The sequence below is a fragment of the Natator depressus genome, chromosome 2 (assembly GCF_965152275.1).
Source record: "Natator depressus isolate rNatDep1 chromosome 2, rNatDep2.hap1, whole genome shotgun sequence".
In the NCBI taxonomy this organism is placed as follows: Eukaryota; Metazoa; Chordata; order Testudines; family Cheloniidae; genus Natator; species Natator depressus.
In genome coordinates this window covers 243,357,415-243,377,737 of record NC_134235.1, presented here as the reverse complement: position 1 = coordinate 243,377,737, position 20,323 = coordinate 243,357,415, and the positions used below count along the sequence as shown (strand labels likewise).

At 43.9% G+C, this 20,323-nt stretch overlaps 2 protein-coding genes across 4 annotated transcripts in view; both read right to left on the bottom strand.

Annotated features, from left to right (window-relative positions):
• The window catches only part of PTPRN2 (protein tyrosine phosphatase receptor type N2), a 1,019,026-nt gene that overhangs the window by 777,981 nt on the left and 220,722 nt on the right, over positions 1–20,323 (bottom strand). The window lies entirely within an intron of this gene.
• Positions 2–19,787, bottom strand: LOC141983501 (uncharacterized). Its single transcript, XM_074946701.1, has 3 exons — positions 19,376–19,787; positions 18,349–18,787; positions 2–353 (listed from the first exon to the last, which is right to left on the bottom strand). Exons 1-3 carry the CDS (start codon positions 19,785–19,787, stop codon positions 2–4), a joined length of 1,203 nt encoding a protein of 400 aa, XP_074802802.1.

Here is a 20,323-nt window from a genome sequence, read left to right as displayed (position 1 = left end):
ATCAAACTGTTCCCTCTGCTGCTGGCAGTCCTGCTCCCTCAGTGCCCACTCGTACTTTGAGATAATGAGCTGCCATCTTTTTCTCTATCTCCAACATGGCCAGTGCTGCAGCCTGGTTCTGCCAGTCCTGCTCCAGCATCTTCTTCTGCATTTCCAGGATCTGGGGTTCCGGCAGCAGGGCATCCCTGGCCCTCTCTCTTTTCTGCTGAAGAGTCTGGACCCTCTCTCTGACAGTTATTGCCACCCTGGATGGATGTCTCACCTCCACTAGGGTACATGACCCTGAAAGGCAATGAAACTGCATAATATTTTTCTGTTCAGGGGAAAAAATGAAGTTTCTCCCCTTGAACTTTCTGCATTACAGAAAGGGAAAAGCTGCAGCTTTCATCTTGTTGGCATGAAGTCTCGTCCATGTTTCTGCTCTGAAGTTGCTGCATTTCCGTTTCTTCTGAGCAAAAAAGCCAGATGCTCTAAGTTGGTTTTAAAAGAACCACACATTAAAAAACTGGCTTTTGTGTGGTTGTGGTTGTGGGGGAAGAGGTCAGAGACCTTTTACTAGAGATGGTCTTAACATTACTGCAGGCTGCGGTGGTATTAGAAGATGTCAACTTGCTGGAGAGGAAAAGGAAAGGAAAGCCCCTGTAAACCTGGTGTGGATTCTTGCATCCACAGATGATATTACTTTGGTGGGAACAGTGACTATGGCAATCATGAACTGTTTGTTTGGTGAGTGCACTGTTTGAAGCCATGGTTGTAGGAAACAAAGATGGAGTCTGGCAAATGGTGTGACATAAATCACATGGTGTGGCATGAAGCCAGATGTCCCAGGAGAGAGAGACAAATTTTGATCAGTGTTTGAGGATTGTTCATGATCAGATCTATGAGGTCATTCGTGGCTTAAAACCTATCTATTGGCTGATAAACCCTTGCAGTGATCGGATTTAGGGACACTCAGAGGAAATCTAAAGTCTGTATTGGAGTGAGGACAGACTTTTCCCAGTTTATGCTGATCTCTAGGGAAGACAGGAGTGGAAGCACTGACAAAGTCAACTCGTAGATTTCTTGTTGTGTCTTAGCAACAAGAAGTCAGTCAGTCATTGAGATAGGGGAAGACAGTGAAGCCATCACACCTCATATATGGGCTATTACTACCGTAAAGACCCTATATTGAAAAATGGCCAAGACCCACCACGAATCTAAAAGAGCATCTGTAAGCAGGGTGACTGTCCACATGAAAGTGTCCTTCATATTGAGAGATGTAAACCACATGCCTTTTTCCACAGGGATTATAGATGCCAGTGTGACCATGCAAAATTTCAGATTGTGAATAAAGTGGCTGAGATGGCAGAGATCGAGGATGGGTCTCCCTTCTCTTTGAGTAGTAGGAAGTAATGCTAAGTAAAAATCCTTTCCTTGGTACTAAAGAGGTATCTGCTCTATTGCTCCTCATTATAAGATGGATTCTACATTTAATTCCCACTTGTGCATTGTTACTGCACTCCAGACGTGGAAAATGAATGCTACACAACACCCAAATGGCGTGTGGGAATCAGCAGGTGGTGGCATCATTGTCTGTAGCTCTCAAACTCCTTGCAAAAGTATCATTTAGCTGGGACTGGGATAAAGATCTTGCCTCAGAACATGCAGAGAAACATGATTTCTGAACCCTTAGCATCTTACAGTGTGGCTCATAAGGCTGCTGGTGCTAAAATAGTTGAAGCATCAAACTAGGCTTGTATGATTGACTGTGGAATTTTCTCTTTGGGGCAGGTGTATATATTCCCAAGGAATGGAGAATGACCCTGGAAGTCCTTTAGTGTGTGTAACGACTCAGCTGTCTTTTGGTCAAAAAGACGAGTTTCATTGAAGGCCATATCCTCCACGGTGTTCTGGACCTACCTGGGAAACCCTGAAGCATATAATCACAATTCATGGAGTATCACAGCAGCAATAGCCATTGCCCTTGAAGATGTGTCTGCTGCATCTACATCTGACTGAAGAGCTTGCTATCTTCGATGAGAGCCTGAAATTGAGCTCTATCCTGTTGCAGAAGCTTGTCGATGAAATCTGTGAATTTGGAATAGTTCAGGTAACTGTTCTTAGCCATCAGTGCTTGGTAAATGGATATTCTGAACTGAAGGCTAATAGAAACAAAGACCTTCCTTCCCAATAAATCGAGTTGTTTACCTCTTTATCAACCAGAGTAGATCTAGGATTTTGCTGTCTAGATCTCTCCATGGCATCCTGGAGTTAGGAGCAGGATGCAAACAGAGAAATTCTGCCCCTTTGGTTGGGACATAACGTTTTTATGCCTTCTTACGGATAGGTATGCAAGTGGCTGGGGTATGCCTGACTGCTCTAGGTGGTTCCAGAATGGCTTAATTAATACGAAGTGCAACTTGGCGGTATCTGGAGGATTGGGGGATGTCCAGGAGTTTATGAGTAGGATCCTGAACTTCCCCAGGGAACATATGTAGCTCCTCTGCAACCTTACATAACAGTTCCTGGAATTCTTATAGTCATCGGGGGATGGAGATATTGGAGCATCTGCTTTGTCTGAACATGATGCCGGTCTCCTTGGTATCAGTGGAACCACCAGATCCAGTTCAAAATCTTCCTCTTTCATGCTGTCAGGAAGCAGCTCCGGCTTTCCTCGCAGAGAGGAGGGGTGGACTGACTCTCTAGAAGATTGCGTGGACTCTGCAGGATAGTATGGGTCCCCTAGATGGGTCAAAGGCTGGTTGTGGAGGTCCCATTGGCACCAATGGCTCCAAGGCAGGTGCTGAGGTGGAGGTTGGTTCCAGACTGATCTGTGTCCCATGTCTGGAAAGGAATGTCTCAGAGGCAGAGACATCAGTTCATTGGGTGGGACAGAGTCTCCTGAGAAAGAAAATGCCAATTCTGGATCCATCGGCAGTAACGACAGTGCAGTTGGAGAGAAACCATGTCTGGATGATTACATGGGAGACAAACTCCTCCCATAAGCTGCATCTCCTGGTGGAGTCAGAACCTCCTTTGTGAGGGAAGGACTTGATGATGATGGAAATTGGGGTTCTGGAAGAGCAAAAATGTCATCAGCTGGAGCGTAAGACTCTGTTCTCCTTGGACTGCAAGGGGGCCTGTCCGCCTGAACTGACAAAGCCAGAGCAGTTACAGTTTGCACCAGAGTCAGGTGAGGTAGAGTGGATACCAGTGGTTGAGGCTCTTGATGGTTGCCTTTTGTCAGTACTGTTGGTTCCCAGAATCTAGGCTTAGCTGCTACCAGAGGGAACACTGCCACCGGAGGATGGTCTGGTACCAGCAGAGCCCTGGATTTGTGGACTTTCTTGTCATGACCCTGAGACTTAGGATGTACTAAGTCCTCATGAGCTGAGTGGGACGACTTGCTTGACTTAGAAAAGGTTTATATCAGACTTCCTTGAAGTGGATTTAGGGGAGGATTTGCTCTCGTGTTTATGAGAATGCTCCCTACCCTCCTGACATGACCCTGACAGGAGATCTGTGGGAGTTGATTCCCTCACACGTAAGTCAGACCTCATGGCAGGAGAGGCAGTAGCTATGCCACTATGGGACAAACCCTCCCATTGACATAGCACTGTCTACTCTGGGAGTTAGGTCGGTGTAACTAGTTATACTGACATAAGTTCCTTGTGTAGTCCAAGCCTAAGACTGTAAGCTCTTCAGGGCAGGCATTCTCTTATTTCATGTTGCACAGTGCCTAGCACAATGAGGCTTCAATCTTAGTATCCTCCAGGTGTTTCTATATTACAGACAAACAGTGCATCTTTCCTTTAATGGTCAGGGAAGCTGCCCCCTTCAAACAGAAAGCAGGTTCATTAACCTGAAAGGGAGCTGAACAAGTGCAATTCTGCTATGCGAGTGGGGGAGGAGAGATATAATTGCCTTCTGCATGCATTCAGCTCCATAATGGCTCCCTATGCCACACCACTCTGGGGCCCAAGGGGGGCCAGGGCAGCTCAACAGGATCACAGAGGAGCACATTATAACAGGTGCAGAGAATGGCAAGTAGGATGATTAGGGGAATGAAGAGCCTATTTTTATGAGAGTAGACTAAAAGAGCTTGGCTTATTTAGCTTAGCAAAATGAAAGCTGAAAGGAGGTGGGATTGCTCTCTATAAATAACTCAGGGGGCAGGGGTAAAATCCAGAGAGGAGGAAGAGCTATTTAAGCTAAAGGATAATGTTGGCACAAGAACAAATGTATATCAAATGGCCATGAGTAAATTTAGGCTGGATATTAGATTTCTAACCATCAGAGGAGTAAGGTTAACAGCTTCCCAGTAAGTGTAGAGGGGACAAGAAACCAAACTGGTTTTAAGATTGAGCTTGTCATAAAAATACAGGGAAGGGTAACCACCTTTCTGTATACAGTGCTATAAAATCCTTCCTGGCCAGAGACAAAACCCTTTCACCTGTAAAGGGTTAAGAAGCTAAGATAACCTCGCTGGCACCTGACCAAAATAACCAATGAGGAAACAAGATACTTTCAAAGCTGGAGGGGGGGAAACAAACGGTCTGTCTGTCTGTGTGATGCTTTTGCCGGGAACAGATCAGGAATGCAGTCTCAGAAACTCTGTTAAGTTAGTAAGTAATCTAGCTAGAAATGTGTTAGATTTCCTTTTGTTTAATGGCTGGTAAAATACGCTGTGCTGGATGGAATGTATATTCCTGTTTTTGTGTCTTTTTGTAACTTAAGGTTTTGCCTAGAGGGATTCTCTATGTTTTGAATCTGATTACCCTGTAAGGTATTTACCATCCTGATTTTACAGAGGTGATTCTTTTACCTTTTCTTTAATTAAAATTCTTCTTTTAAGAACCTGATTAATTTTTCATTGTTCTTAAGATCCAAGGGTTTGGGTCTGTGTTCACCTGTACAAAGTGGTGAGGATTTTTATCAATCCTTCCCCAGGAAAGGGGGTGTAGGGCTTGGGGGGATATTTTGGGGGAAGACGTCTCCAAGTGGGCTCTTTCCCTGGTCTTTGTGTAAGATGCTTGGTGGTGGCAGCATAGGGCACCAAGGACAAGGCAAAGTTTATACCTTGGGGAAGTATTTAACCTAAGCTGGTAAGAATAAGCTTAGGGGGTCTTTCATGCAGGTCCCCACATCTGTACCCTAGAGTTCAGAGTGGGGAAGGAACCTTGACAGAGCTTGATAAGTTTATAAACAGGATTGTATGATGGCGTTTGCCTACAACAGTAGGGGACTGGATTTGAAGATCCAGGCGGTCCCTTCAAGTATTATGTTCCTACACAGGAAATATAAAGTCTGCAATAAGATAGTGACCACAAAGTAGACCCACAGCCTGAGAAAGTTTCTTTCTCCTTGGCCCCCTGTGGACTATTATTACTTGTATTGTGGTAACATGTATGAGCCCCAGTTGTGGACCAGGATCCCACTGTGCTAGGCACTATATAAATTGGGATATACCCAGCAAACAGACTGATACTAGTACTTGAGCTGTTTGTTGCATGGGGATTTGGGCTGAAGGGCATATCAGATTGTTTTTTTTCAAAGACAGAATGGCTCAGTTTACCTAATTAATGCTTTAGAGTTTACACCAGCAAAAATTAATGAAGTAAAAAAAGAAATATCTGGGGATATTTGGGCTCCAGGACACGGAGGCAAGACTTGCTGGTTAACCACACAACTGGAGATTTGCAACCGATCAGTTGCTCACATGACAGACTAGACAGAAACCTTATTTAAGGGCAGGATCTGCTCCAGGCTTCCTGTTTCTCCCTGGCCAACCATCCCCAAATAACAGGAAGACTGAAGGTGACAAAGGGCAGGACACAAGGACTGGCCTGACAGAATGACTGGCCCAGAATTCACAAGAAGTGGTGAGCCTAGGTTTGGGGGAAAAAGTGTATAGGCTTTTGTTGTTTTCCCTTAATATCTGTAACTTTTATATGCTTTTAGAGTAAAAGTTACTGTGGTTAAGAAACCCCTGTGCAAAGCCTGTGTTCCTTGCTTTACCTGCCACACAGTCACCAAAGAGTTAAACTATAAACCAGAGCACCCACGGCAAGGTGGAACTCTGGAGAAATGTGCATAAGCAACTGGGGGGGCATGGGAGGTCAGCCTAGTTTCAGGGCCTGGGACAGTTGGAATGCAGAGTCCAAATCCCAAGGAAGGGTGACACATAAGGAGTTGGCATCCAGGAGTGTGCCTTAGTGTACATCTACACTGCGAAAAATACCCCGCGGCAGCAAGTCTCAGAACCTGGTTCAACCAATTTGGGCTCACAGGGCTCATGCTACAGGAATAAAAACAGCCGTGTAGACTTTCCCCCTCAGGCTGGAACCCATGTTCTGAAACTCAATGGCAGGGGACACAGACTCCAGCCCGAGTGGGAGCATCTTCACTGTTATTTTTAGCCCTGTAACGCCAGCCCCATGAGACTGAGTCAGTTAGCCTGGGGCTCTGGGATTCGCTGCCGGAGTTGTGGGTTTTGGTTGGGTTTTTTTTTTGCAGGGTCGATGTAACCCTTCAAGATCCAGAGCTAGAAACAGTGACTGGACTCTGCCCAGACCCAGCAGGTTTGGAGGCAGATGGGATTCTGGTCAATTGGGTCCAATTACAAACTAGTGACTATCCAGTAGAAGGACTCAGCCAGGTCTATAACACAGGGTGGCAGCCAAATGATCCATAATACACCATTGGGCAGTTGTGAAATTATGGCATGGGACCCCAAAGCAAACCCCTTTTCTATAAAATGCCATGGGATCTTCAATGTCCACGCAGAACAGTGTGGACCTCTGTTTCTAAACACTCCCACACAGCAGTCTGCATGGAGCTCCATTTACCTAACTCAGAAAAATAAAGAACTGAATCAACTCTGCTGAGATATGAACCTGTGGCTGTTGGTATTTAAACTTCTGTGGCATGCCCATGGCTTTTCATAGACATTCTGCAAAGCAGAGAGGTTTTGCCAATCTCTAACTGGGATGCTACCAATAGTAAATTCACCTTATTAAAACAAACACTGCTGTAATGATCCCAAATGATCCCCACTGACATTACTGAAAGCTGTAGTATTTTAGACCATTACTATAATACATACACTTTTCTGAAATTACTAAAAATAACTGAAAATTATTACTACAAAGATTTGAAAATACAAAAATAGATTTTTAAAATGGTACATGCCCGCCCCGCCCAAAAAAGAGGAGAAAGTAATTGAGCCTCTAGAATTCTCATAGATAGGCCTTGTTTACACAGCCAGGTATTGCACCTCTAGCTGGGGTGTAAATCTAGAGCTTACCACACTACCATGTACTAACTGGACATGTGGACCTTGGGACCATGCCCTAAATGTTCTATGGTGTGCTTTGATCTACTCCTGTTTCTAAAGCAAAGTAGGTCAAAGCACACTATGTTTTCAATTTTCATAGTCCACACAACCAGCTAGTTCATGGTAGGTGGGTGCACTGCAGATTTACACCCCAATTCAATAACTGACTATGTAGAGACAAGCCAATAAACACAGAAAAAAAGACGCCATCAATTCAAAGGCAATTTATTGCTGGGGTTACTTGTTTGTAACTAGACCCAGCTGTAGCACTGGAATGATGCAAGGAAATTAGATGAATCCAGAGTCTCCTTTAGGAAATGCTATAAAAGCTTCTCATTTGATTCCTCCCGCTCCCCCACCATAACCAGAAGGACATTCTCAGTATCAACCATTTCCCTCTTTCACCACACAATATAGAGACCCTATTCAAGCAGCACTTTCATAACCAAAACAGGGAGAAGAGGCAGAAACTCCATCAAATCCACTAGTAATCTGGCTCTTGCCAATCTATTTTATGTGCAAAGTGCACCAATATTACGGTGATGGACTGCAGTACTCCTAGCTAGATTAGAAAACACATTGATTCAAAGGGAAAGGGGGAGAGATTTTCTTTCTCAAACCTTAGAAGAGTTCCTTATAGAAAATTACTGTCTATTAGAAAAAGGCACCTGATAGTAACTGAACACTTCATCCTTGTCACACGGTTCCATTTTCCACTACGCCTTTAGAAATAATGTTGATATTTTGATCTATTCTATACTGACAATCTGACAAAATGGAATTTGGCAAGGTTTCACTGATTGAAAACAGCCAATTCTAAATCCAGACTGTGAGCTTGTCTGATGTTTAACGTACAGTAGCATCTGATTGTTACAGATAAAAAAATACAGTACATCTTGCTAAAGCTGATGGTGTACCAGGTGGTTTGTGATGCTGTGACAAATAGCCTACTCGATTCCTGACAAAATACTCCCTCTGCTGTACAACATACAATGTTACACAAGTCTAAGGTACATACACCAAAACCTTCATATATACTAGTACATAAAATAAGAAAAGGTTATAAGTGTAAAATATTGTCTAGATCAGAAGCCTAATTCACACCTCCAGATTTTTCTGGTTGGCCTTTGAGAAAAGAGAAAGATTGTCTGCTGCTTCTGATTATAGCCTACTGATTATATCCGAATGTGCCAATCAAAATAGGCAAAGAGGCTGTCTTTTAGTTTAGACTGATAAATTAGGACTTGACCTTCAAAAATACACTAACAATACTAGATCAAATTAATAAATTATTATTATAACTGTGTACAGATACTTGTCCAGTCAAAGTAGTCAACACAACACGGGGTTAGGATGATATACAAGTATAAATATATTTATGTCACCAATATCAAACTGAGAATGGGCATGAATCTAGCCATGGGGTGCTTTTTTTTGTTTGTTCAATTATTGTACAATAATTGGATTGCATTATAAATTCCCTCTGTCACATTTCATCATGCCTCTACAATAGACAGCTAACTGGAAAATATTGAAAAGTACATCATATTTTGGTGGAAAAAGAAAAAAAGTCCATAGAAAATTCCACAACAGGATGGGATGTGACAAACTACAGAACATGATGCTGAAATCTGAAGAAAATCAGGCAACAGTTTCTAGAACAAAGTGAAATTGCTATGCTGGATGAAATCCAGCCAAAAAACACAGTACACACTCTCCAGGAAATAGCCAAACTTTCAGTATGTGAATTCTTGCAGTTGAACACACACACCACAGAGGACCTCTGCTTTGTGGGGTGTGCAATGAATCTTTCAAATATGACACAATCAATAACTGATATTCTTTTGAGCATATGAAACCAAGCAGGCAAGCTCAATATTTCCAAAGTAGTATCTGCATAGTGAGAAAACTTAAGGAAACAGAAGTAGAAACAAAGTACATTTTAAAAATGATGCTATATTACAACATGAATATGTAATATGTACAAAAAGAACAGGAGTATTTGTGGCACCTTAGAGACTAACAAATTTATTAGAGCATAAGCTTTCGTGGGCTACAGCCCACTTCATCGGATGCATAGAATGGAACATATAGTAAGAAGATATATATATATATATTATACATACATACAGAGAAGGTGGACATTGCCATACAAACTGTAAGAGGCTAATTAATTAAGATGAGCTATTATCAGCAGGAGAAAAAAAACTTTTGTAGTGATAATCAAGATGGCCCATTTAGTCAGTTGACAAGAAGGTATGAGGATACTTAACATGGGGAAATAGATTCAATATGTGTAATGACCCAGCCACTCCCAGTCTCTATTCAAACCCAAGTTAATGGTATCTAGTTTGCATATTAATTCAAGCTCAGCAGTTTCTCATTGGAGTCTGTTTTTGAAGCTTTTCTGTTGCAAAATTGCCACCCTTAAGTCTTGTACTGAGTGGCCAGAGAGGCTGAAGTGTTCTCCTACCGGTTTTTGAATGATATGATTCCTGATGTCAGATTTGCATCTATTTATTCTTTTGCATAGTGACTGTCCCGTTTGGCCAATGTACATGGCAGAGGGGCATTGCTGGCACATGATGGCATATATCACATTGGTAGATGTGCAGGTGAACGAGCCCCTGATGGTGTGGCTAATGTGATTAGGTCCTATGATGGTGTCACTTGAATAAATATGTGGACAGAGTTGGCATCGGGCTTTGTTGCAAGGATAGGTTCCTGGGTTAGTGTTTTTGTTGTGTGGTGTGTGGTTGCTGGTGAGTATTTGCTTCAGGTTGGGGGGCTGTCTGTAAGCAAGGACTGGCCTGAGGTGGGTATTGTAGTTTTAAGAATGCAAGAACCTGCTGAAGTGAAAAAACAGATGGACAGAGCCAGAAGAGTACCCAGAAGTCACCTAGTACAGGACAGGCCCAACAAAGAAAATAACAGAACGCCACTAGCTGTCATCTTCAGCCCCCAACTAAAATCTCTCCAATGCATCATCAAAGATCTACAACCTATCCTGAAAAATGATCCCTCACTCTCACAGATCTTGCTATTTTCCCCTGAAAAGTTATTTTGAGTGGCAGTTTTAAATTTCTAATCTGAAATTTATTACTGATGCATACAAATCATAGTAAAAAATCAAATATCTCTATATTTAGAAAACAGCTAACTGAAATTAGAAGTTTCAGGAGCGGGGGGGGGGGTAGAAATTCAGTGAAAACGACACTGGAGGTAAATCTGGAATACAAAAAGTGGATAGTCTTTCCAGCAACTCCACAATAATATATTATATTTTAATCTCCCTTAACCAGTCCAAAAACTCAAGATCAAACGCTTCTGACTTACTAGTAACACTCTAATTTACAATGATATTATAGGGTTACATCATGCATATATGGTCAATAACTATATTGCATTTGGAATATATAACTATCAGTACAGGAAAATACAAAACAAAAACCTATTGTTAACTGTGTGTCCTTTGAAAAACACAGTTATCACCATTTGGTTGCTGAAGCATACTACAGCAGGCCATCAGCCAGCAGCAGACTGTGATAAATTCTTTATATAGGAAAACATTTCCACTACATACATATTACATCTGATTATATTTGTCATATAAAACATACGAGGGATAACAGCTGCCTCTGTTCAAAAAGAACAGGCATCTGCGAATCATTCAACTCATGCACCAATATCAAATTATGGCCCATATCCTAATCCAGACTTGACAGGGTCATACATTTACAGTACATCAAAACCACCACTGGATGGCAGGAAAAACAGTTGATAATTTCTTCAAGCTTCATAAACTCTCAAGATGCTAGTGAATGACTGTAAAACCAGATGAATCCAAATATACCATCAATGTGAAGTTACATATGCAGTACAAATGCCAACTCCATGCAAGCCCTCAAAGTGGCAGAAGCTTACACAATATTGTAGGAAGTCTTAAACCCTATAAAATATTGAGTAGTTTTAGCATTACTCATATTCAAAGTCATCATAATTTATGAACAGCTACAACAAACAAGCTGGCAGTGGCAGAGGTTGCGTGGTAATCCTGTAATGTACCACAGATTAAAAATTGAATTTTTAAGTTATCATTAATGAGACCAAAGGAGATGTGACACTCTATCAATCTCACAAAACCCAGTACCACAAGGTTTCAGCATGTGCCCCCATAGAGCACACAGTCTTACAGATTGAAAGCTGCCAGACAAACCCACAGGACTCCTTTTAAAGGAATATATGTTACTTCTATTTAAAGAAGAGGCAGCTTCTAAGAGGAAACAGTGGAGACTGAATTTACAGTGTACCTACCACTAATCAGTGTTCTATTCTCTCCAGCTGAAAAGCACACTATAAGAGAGGGTTACTCACCTTGTGCAGTAACTGAGGTTCTTCAAGATGTGTGTCCCTGTGGGTGCTCTACTTTAGGTATTCGTGCGCCCCTGCGCCTGTAATCAGAGATTTGTGGTAGCAGTGCCCAGTTGGGTCGCACATGCATGGTTCCAGTCTCGCGCCGCTTGAAGCAATTATCTGTTGCTGTACGACCAACTCCATCTCAGTTCCTTCTGTACTGCCTTTTGCTCAAGTCAGAGCATCTATCAGCACCCCTGTGCTTAGTCTTGGTAGCACAGTTTTCTCACAAGTTCTAGTTTTAATAGTACAGTAGTTTTTTTAAATCCCCGTTTATTTTCTTTCCCTCACTAGGAGTTTAGGTTTCCATTTTTGAACCATTAGAGTGGAGTCTTCATTCTCCCCTGGCGGTGGGGGAAACACTCCCCTGAGGGGCATGTCCAGCTCACCATGTTTTAAATGCTGCCTCACCTGCAGGCTGTCGATACCTGTGTCAGATGGGCACTCACAGTGTGTTCATTGCCTTGGCGAGACACAAGTACTTCAAAAGATTTTGCACTGCCTTCATGTGATGTAATTAAATGGGATTCTTTCATTTGTTTTTCTTCAGATCCTACCTGTACTTTATCACCTTTTATCCTGTCCTCTTTACTAGGATATAGATAGATCCGCCCCAAGGGATGTCTGTCTGAACCATGTGTTCCTCTGCCCATCAGCTTTTCCCCAGCCCTTAGTTTAAAAACTCTTCTGCGACATATTTAATTTTATATGTCAGCAATCTGGTTCTGTTTTGGTTGAGGTGGAGCCCATCCTTCCTGTGTAGATTCCTCCTTTCCCAAAAGGCTCCCCAGTTCCTAATAAACCTAAAACTGTCCTCCCTATACCATTGTCTCATCCATGCATTGAGATTCTGCAGTTCTGCCTGTCTAACTGGCCCTGCATGTAGAACTGGACACATTTCAGATAATTCTACCAAGGAAGTCCTGGACTTTAATCTCTTACCTAGCAGCCTAAATTTGGCCTCCAGGACCTCTCTCCTACCTTTTCTTGTTGTTGGTAACTACATGAACTATGACCACCAGCTCCCCCCCGGCACTTCATATAAGTATGTCTAGATGCCTCGAGAGATTTGCACCCTTTGTACCTGGCAGGCAATTCACCATGCAGTTCTCCTAGTCATTACAAACCAACTATCTATGTTTCTGATGATCGAATCCCCCATTACTATTACCTGTCTCTTCCTAATAACTGCAGTTCCCTCCCTTAGAGGGGTATTCTCAGTGTGAGAGGATAACATGACATCATCTGAAAGCAGTGTCCCAGCTATGAGACCATATCCCTCCACTCCAGCTTGATGTTCTCCTTTCCCAAGAGTTTCATCCTTCTCAACATCACCGAGATTGTCAGAATGGGGGTGGGACCATGCTATTGTGTCCCTGAAAGTCTCATCTATGTACCTCTGTCTCCCTTAGCTCTTCCAGTTCAGCCACTCTGGTCTCTGAGGGCCATGAGCTGCTTACACTGAATGCACACATATGCTACTTATGCTGCATCCAGTGCAATAAACTGGATAGCCACCACTCCGCTGCTGGACTTCAGCTTGCATTATTTTTACTCTATGTTTTCTTTTGGGAGGGGAGTTACTGATCTAAGTTTAGAATATGTTTGTTAGTTGTATCTGGCACTCACACTCCCTCTCTATACTCCCTCACAAAACTCCCATTTACTAGCTTCTCTGGTTACTTATAAACTGGCTTTTTAAAAGCCTGTTCTCCCTGAATAGCCCTGCCCCTTTATTAAGGGATATTAAAGGGATTAGGGATGAAAGGATTGTAGACTAGAGTCTCATTAGGAAGCTCTCAGCCTTGCCTACCTGACTGCTAGGCTCATCACACAGTACCCTAAACAGACCACATTATAAATTTCAATCAAGCAAGCACGCGACACAAAGAAACTAACTTACAGCACTCACCCAAAAGGTCATGTAGTCTACTCCTGGAGAACTCCCTCACAAAACTCCTGTTTGCTGCTCCTGTTCACTAGCTCTAATATAAACCCCTTTTGATAGAGTCAGATTTAAAAAAATAGGCACATTGATTCACTTTAGATTTCTGCCCTGGGTTGGGGCCCAGATTCCCATTTTGTAAATGCAATTTGCACCCAGAAGTCTGTCCCCACATTTTTCCTATTGCAAATGTCAGCAAATAGGTAGACACTCAACTTGATGTGCATCAGTTGAAACAGAAGCAGGGCAGAAATCACAGATTTGTGTTCTTGCAGGAGAAAAAACTTTTCCACATCTATCAGATATAGGGAGAATCTTGTACTGCAGTCTCTGGGACATCCTGTCAAAGCCCCAGGGATCGTTCCATACAATTCTGCAGCTTTTACAGGTCAGTATTATATCAATGTAAACAATGTCACAAGAATAACCCCACTGATCAATGTATGTTATGTGTCCTTTTCTGTGCCAGATCCACAAAGGATAGAAGTCTACTACAATCCCAGCTACAGATTTCGGCTCTTCATTTCAAGCTGTGGAAGCTCCTATTTTTTGCAGTGCAGGTGTCCAGTTCAATCCCCACTGTTGGCCATGATGTGGGCCATCACTTAAGCATAATAAATCTTACTGGATTTGTTAAAATATAACTATTTTGGAGACCCAGAATAAAAGTACTGAAAATAAAAAATAAAATTAGCACATGGGTGTGAACCAAAGCCCCACAAATCTGGAAGGAAATAGAACTTTGTTAAATTTGGCCCTGTACCCAAATTTTACTGCTAGCACTCTTTCTTTAGTGGGAAAAATCAAAACCCCAGATCTTTTTTTCTCATAGCTGTGGGGAAATAGCCTCTGGCCCTGAATGTGGATTTTTAAAATAAATCCAATACTCCAGCATGCAGATCTTTATATGATGATCATCTGCTCATTTCCTGTGCCCTGTGATATACAGTTTGACACATAAATTATCAACACCAGGCTTTAGGTTTAACAGCCTTTGGAGGTGAATAGGGACAGTTGACACCTTAACGAGCTATCATGTCAGGCTATCTGCAGACTGAGGCAGACTGCACTGCGATGGTTTATACTAGATTCACACTTCAAAGGACACCTTTTACAACCATAACAAGTAGAGTTTTTTTTTTAATGGAAACAGATTTTCAGAACACAAGATGGCATCCTCAAAAAAATAATAATAAATAAATAAATAAAAGGAACAGCAAGCTGGCGCAATTCAAATCCCATATCTTGGCTAACCTTAAAGGAAACTTACAGCCTTTTTTACAATGTAAATATGTTTGTGTGAGAGAGAGAGAATTTAAAAAACACCACCATACTTTTCATACCTCTTAATCAAAGTGATTGCTGATAAAGCCTAAAAAAAAGCCAGTCACATTTTGGAAAGGCTTTGAAGAAAGCTGGCATGTGAATAAGAGAAAATATACAAAGAGCAGCTCATAACAAATCTTGCATGCCTCAACGTGATCTGTCTCTGAAAGGTTTCTGTGAATTTGATCGTTGCAATAAAGGTCAATTTTGACACCTCTGCAATTTGCAACTAAAGACCTTGTTTTCAAAGAAAGTAACATACTAAAAAATGCAGACAGCTCTGATCCACAAAGAAAACTGATGTATGGGAGCTCTTACACCTGCACTCTAATTTGCATTCAAGAACTGGGGAAATAAATAGCCCTGCCTGTAAAATGGCCAAGAATATTATAATCCTTGCACTTGGAGGGCCAGATTGTAACAATACTAACTGGGCTAAGCCAGGGGCACTTAGGAAGGGAGACCGGGACTCTCGCTCAAAATCTCTCTTTTGCTTTGCTTGCTTGCTGAAGGAAGGAAATTATGCCAGGCATATATCCAGCACAGTGTATATTCCCAGTCATGCCACCAAAGTCAGTGGAGTTCCACCCGGGAGGAATATGGTCCAAAGCTTATGCACAGCACAGTGTAATTTACAGAGTAAGAACCAACCAGAATCTTTTAGAGTCTAAAATGAAATTTATATTTCAGACTGACATATTTGGTTCTACAGCCAAATCCTCAGATGCTTGGGTGATTAACTGAGTCTTCCTGTTTTGAGGCTGTGAGATATGTCTCAAAGGGTATATCTAAACAGTGTTTTGGAGTGAGCCTCCCAATGCCGATCAACAGATTCAGAGTAGCAGAGCTCACAGCAGTGCTCTAAAAATAGCTGTATAGACAGCACATTAAAGTTGCTGCTCAGGCTGAATCTCAGGCTCTGAAACCTGGGAGGGGGGCTTCAAAGCGATGTCCTTAAAGCTATTTTAAAGAACCAGCGCACGCATTTCTAGCCCATTTCTTCAACCCAGGCTAGGAGGCTCACTTCAAAATGCCATGTAAACATACCCAAAATGGATTACTATATATTTCTGTAAATTAAGAACTGGCAGCATCTGCTCTGGTTGGCCCCAGAACTTCACACTGTAATGGCCTTCTAGACCAGGTTACTAGGTAAACCTGTAGTGAAACATGCATAGCATCTTCCCATACAGTGTCTGGCATAAATTTCATGAGAACTACATTTGTAAGTGAATTGTCTCAAGACAGCCTCTGAGCCTAAAGCCTATACACACCATTGAAGTAGAACAAATGGTCGCAACAGTGAATGAATGAAGATAGTTAGGATTAGAAACCAGACTTAGGGTATGTCTACACTACGGAATAAGGTCGAATTTATAGAAGTCGGTTTTTTAGAAATCGGTTTTATATATTCGAGTGTGTGTGTCCCCACAGAAAATGCTCTAAGTGCATTAAGTGCATTAACTCAGCGGAGTGCTTCCACAGTACCGAGGCTAGCGTCGACTTCCGGAGCGTTGCACTGTGGGTAGCTATCCCACAGTTCCCGCAGTCTCCGCTGCCCATTGGAATTCTGGGTTGAGATCCCAATGCCTGATGGAGCTAAAACATTGTTGCGGGTGGTTCTGGGTACATATCGTCAGGCCCCCCTTCCCTCCCTCCCTCCGTGAAAGCAAGGGCAGACAATCGTTTCGCGCCTTTTTTCTGTGCGGACGCCATACCAAGGCAAGCATGGAGGCCGCTCAGCTCACTTTGGCAATTAGGAGCACATTAAACACCACACGCATTATCCAGCAGTATATGCAGCACCAGAACCTGGCAAAGCGATACCGGGAGAGGAGGCGACGTCAGCGCGGTCACGTGAGTGATCAGGACATGGACACAGATTTCTCTCAAAGCATGGGCCCTGCCAATGCATGCATCATGGTGCTAATGGGGCAGGTTCATGCTGTGGAACGCCGATTCTGGGCTCGGGAAACAAGCACAGACTGGTGGGACCGCATAGTGTTGCAGGTCTGGGACGATTCCCAGTGGCTGCAAAACTTTCGCATGCGTAAGGGCACTTTCATGGAACTTTGTGACTTGCTTTCCCCTGCCCTGAAGCGCATGAATACCAAGATGAGAGCAGCCCTCACAGCTGAGAAGTGAGTGGCGATAGCCCTGTGGAAGCTTGCAACGCCAGACAGCTACCGGTCAGTTGGGAATCAATTTGGAGTGGGCAAATCTACTGTTGGGGCTGCTGTGATGCAAGTAGCCCACGCAATCAAAGATCTGCTGATATCAAGGGTAGTGACCCTGGGAAATGTGCAGGTCATAGTGGATGGCTTTGCTGCAATGGGATTCCCTAACTGTGGTGGGGCCATAGACAGAACCCATATCCCTATCTTGGCACCGGAGCACCAAGCCGCCGAGTACATAAACCGCAAGGGGTACTTTTCAATAGTGCTGCAAGCTCTGGTGGATCACAAGGGACGTTTCACCAACATCAACGTGGGATGGCCGGGAAAGGTACATGACGCTCGCATCTTCAGGAACTCTGGTCTGTTTCAAAAGCTGCAAGAAGGGACTTTATTCCCAGACCAGAAAATAACTGTTGGGGATGTTGAAATGCCTATATGTATCCTTGGGGACCCAGCCTACCCCTTAATGCCATGGCTCATGAAGCCGTACACAGGCAGCCTGGACAGTAGTCAGGAGCTGTTCAACTACAGGCTGAGCAAGTGCAGAATGGTGGTAGAATGTGCATTTGGACGTTTAAAGGCGGCGCTGGCGCAGTTTACTGACTCGCTTAGACCTCAGCGAAACCAATATTCCCACTGTTATTACTGCTTGCTGTGCGCTCCACAATATCTGTGAGAGTAAGGGGGAGACGTTTATGGCGGGGTGGGAGGTTGAGGCAAATCGCCTGGCTGCTGGTTACGCGCAGCCAGACACCAGGGCGGTTAGAAGAGCACAGGAGGGCGCGGTATGCATCAGAGAAGCTTTGAAAACCAGTTTCATGACTGGCCAGGCTATGGTGTGAAAGATCTGTTTGTTTCTCCTTGATGAAACTTCCCGCCCCTTGGTTCACTCTACTTCCCTGTAAGCTAACCACCCTCTCCTCCTCCCTTCGATCACCGCTTGCAGAGGCAATAAAGTCATTGTTGCTTCACATTCATGCATTCTTTATTCATTCATCACACAAATAGGGGGATGACTACCAAGGTAGCCCAGGAGGGGTGGTGGAGGAGGGAAGGAAAATGCCACACAGCACTTTAAAAGTTTACAACTTTAAAATTTATTGAATGCCAGCCTTCTTTTTTGGGGGCAATCCTCTGTGGTGGAGTGGCTGGTTGGCCGGTGGCCCCCCCACCGCGTTCTTGGGTGTCTGGGTGTGGAGGCTATGGAACTTGGGGAGGAGGGCGGTTGGTTACAGAGGGGCTGTAGTGGCGGTCTGTGCTCCAGCTGCCTTTGCTGCAGCTCAACCATACACTGGAGCATACTGGTTTGATCCTCCAGCAGCCTCAGCATTGAATCCTGCCTCCTCTCATCACGTTGCCGCCACCTTTCAGCTTCAGCCCTCTCTTCAGCCCGCCACTTACTCTCTTCAGCCCGCCACCTCTCCTCCCGGTCATTTTGTGCTTTCCTGCACTCTGACATTATTTGCCTCCATGCATTCGTCTGTGCTCTGTCAGTGTGGGAGGACAGCATGAGCTCGGAGAACATTTCATCTCGAGTGCGTTTTTTTTTCTTTCTAATCTTCACTAGCCTCTGGGAAGGAGAAGATCCTGTGATCATTGAAACACATGCAGCTGGTGGAGAAAAAAAAAGGGACAGCGGTATTTAAAAAGACACATTTTATAAAACACTGGCTACACTCTTTCAGGGTAAACCTTGCTGTTAACATTACATACATAGCACATGTGCTTTTGTTACAAGGTCGCATTTTGCCTCCCCCCACCGCGTGGCTACCCCCTCAACCCTCCCCCCTCCCTGTGGCTAACAGCGGGGAACATTTCTGTTCAGCCGCAGGCAAACAGCCCAGCAGGAATGGGCTCCTCTGAGTGTCCCCTGAAGAAAAGCACCCTATTTCAACCAGGTGACCATGGATTATATCTCACTCTCCTGAGGAGAACACAGAGAGATAAAGAACGGATGTTGTTGGAACGCCAGCAAACATACACTGCAATGCTTTGTTGTACAATGATTCCCGAGTACGTGTTACTGGCCTGGAGTGGTAAAGTGTCCTACCATGAAGGACGCAATAAGTCTGCCCTCCCCAGAAACCTTTTGCAAAGGCTTTGGGAGTATATCCAGGAGAGCCGCGAATGCCAGGGCAAAGTAATCCTTTCACATGCTTGCTTTTAAACCATGTATAGTATTTTAAAAGGTACACTCACCAGAGGTCCCTTCTCTGCCTGCTGGGTCCAGGAGGCAGCCTTGGGTGGGTTCGGGGAGTACTGGCTCCAGGTCCAGGGTGAGAAACAGTTCCTGGCTGTCGGGAAAACCGGTTTCTCCTCTTGCTTGCTGTGAGCTATCTACAACCTCATCATCATCATCATCATCATCTTCTTCGTCCCCAAAACCTGCTTCCGTATTGCCTCCATCTCCATTGAAGGAGTCAAACAACACGGCTGGGGTAGTGGTGGCTGAACCCCCTAAAATGGCATGCAGCTCATCATAGAAGCGGCATGTTTGGGGCTCTGACCCGGAGCGGCCGTTCGCCTCTCTGGTTTTCTGGTAGGCTTGCCTCAGCTCCTTCAGTTTCACGCAGCACTGCTTCGGGTCCCTGTTATGGCCTCTGTCCTTCATGCCCTGGGAGATTTTGACAAAGGTTTTGGCATTTCGAAAACTGGAACTGAGTTCTGATAGCACGAATTCCTCTCCCCATACAGCGATCAGATCCCGTACCTCCCGTTCGGTCCATGCTGGAGCTCTTTTGCGATTCTGGGACTCCATCGTGGTCACCTCTGCTGATGAGCTCTGCATGGTCACCTGCAGCTTGCCACGCTGGCCAAACAGGAAATGAGATTCAAAAGTTTGCGGTTCTTTTCCTGTCTACCTGGCCAGTGCATCTGAGTTGAGAGTGCTGTCCAGAGCGGTCAAAATGGAGCACTCTGTGATAGCTCCCGGAGGCCAATACTGTCGAATTGTGTCCACAGTACCCCAAATTCGACCCGGCAAGGCCGATTTAAGCGCTAATCCACTTGTCAGGGGTGGAGTAAGGAAATCGATTTTAAGAGCCCTTTAAGTCAAAATAAAGGGTTTCATCGTGTGGACAGGTGCAGGTTTACATCGATTTAATGCTGCTAAATTTGACCTAAAGTCCTAGTGTAGACCAGGGCTTA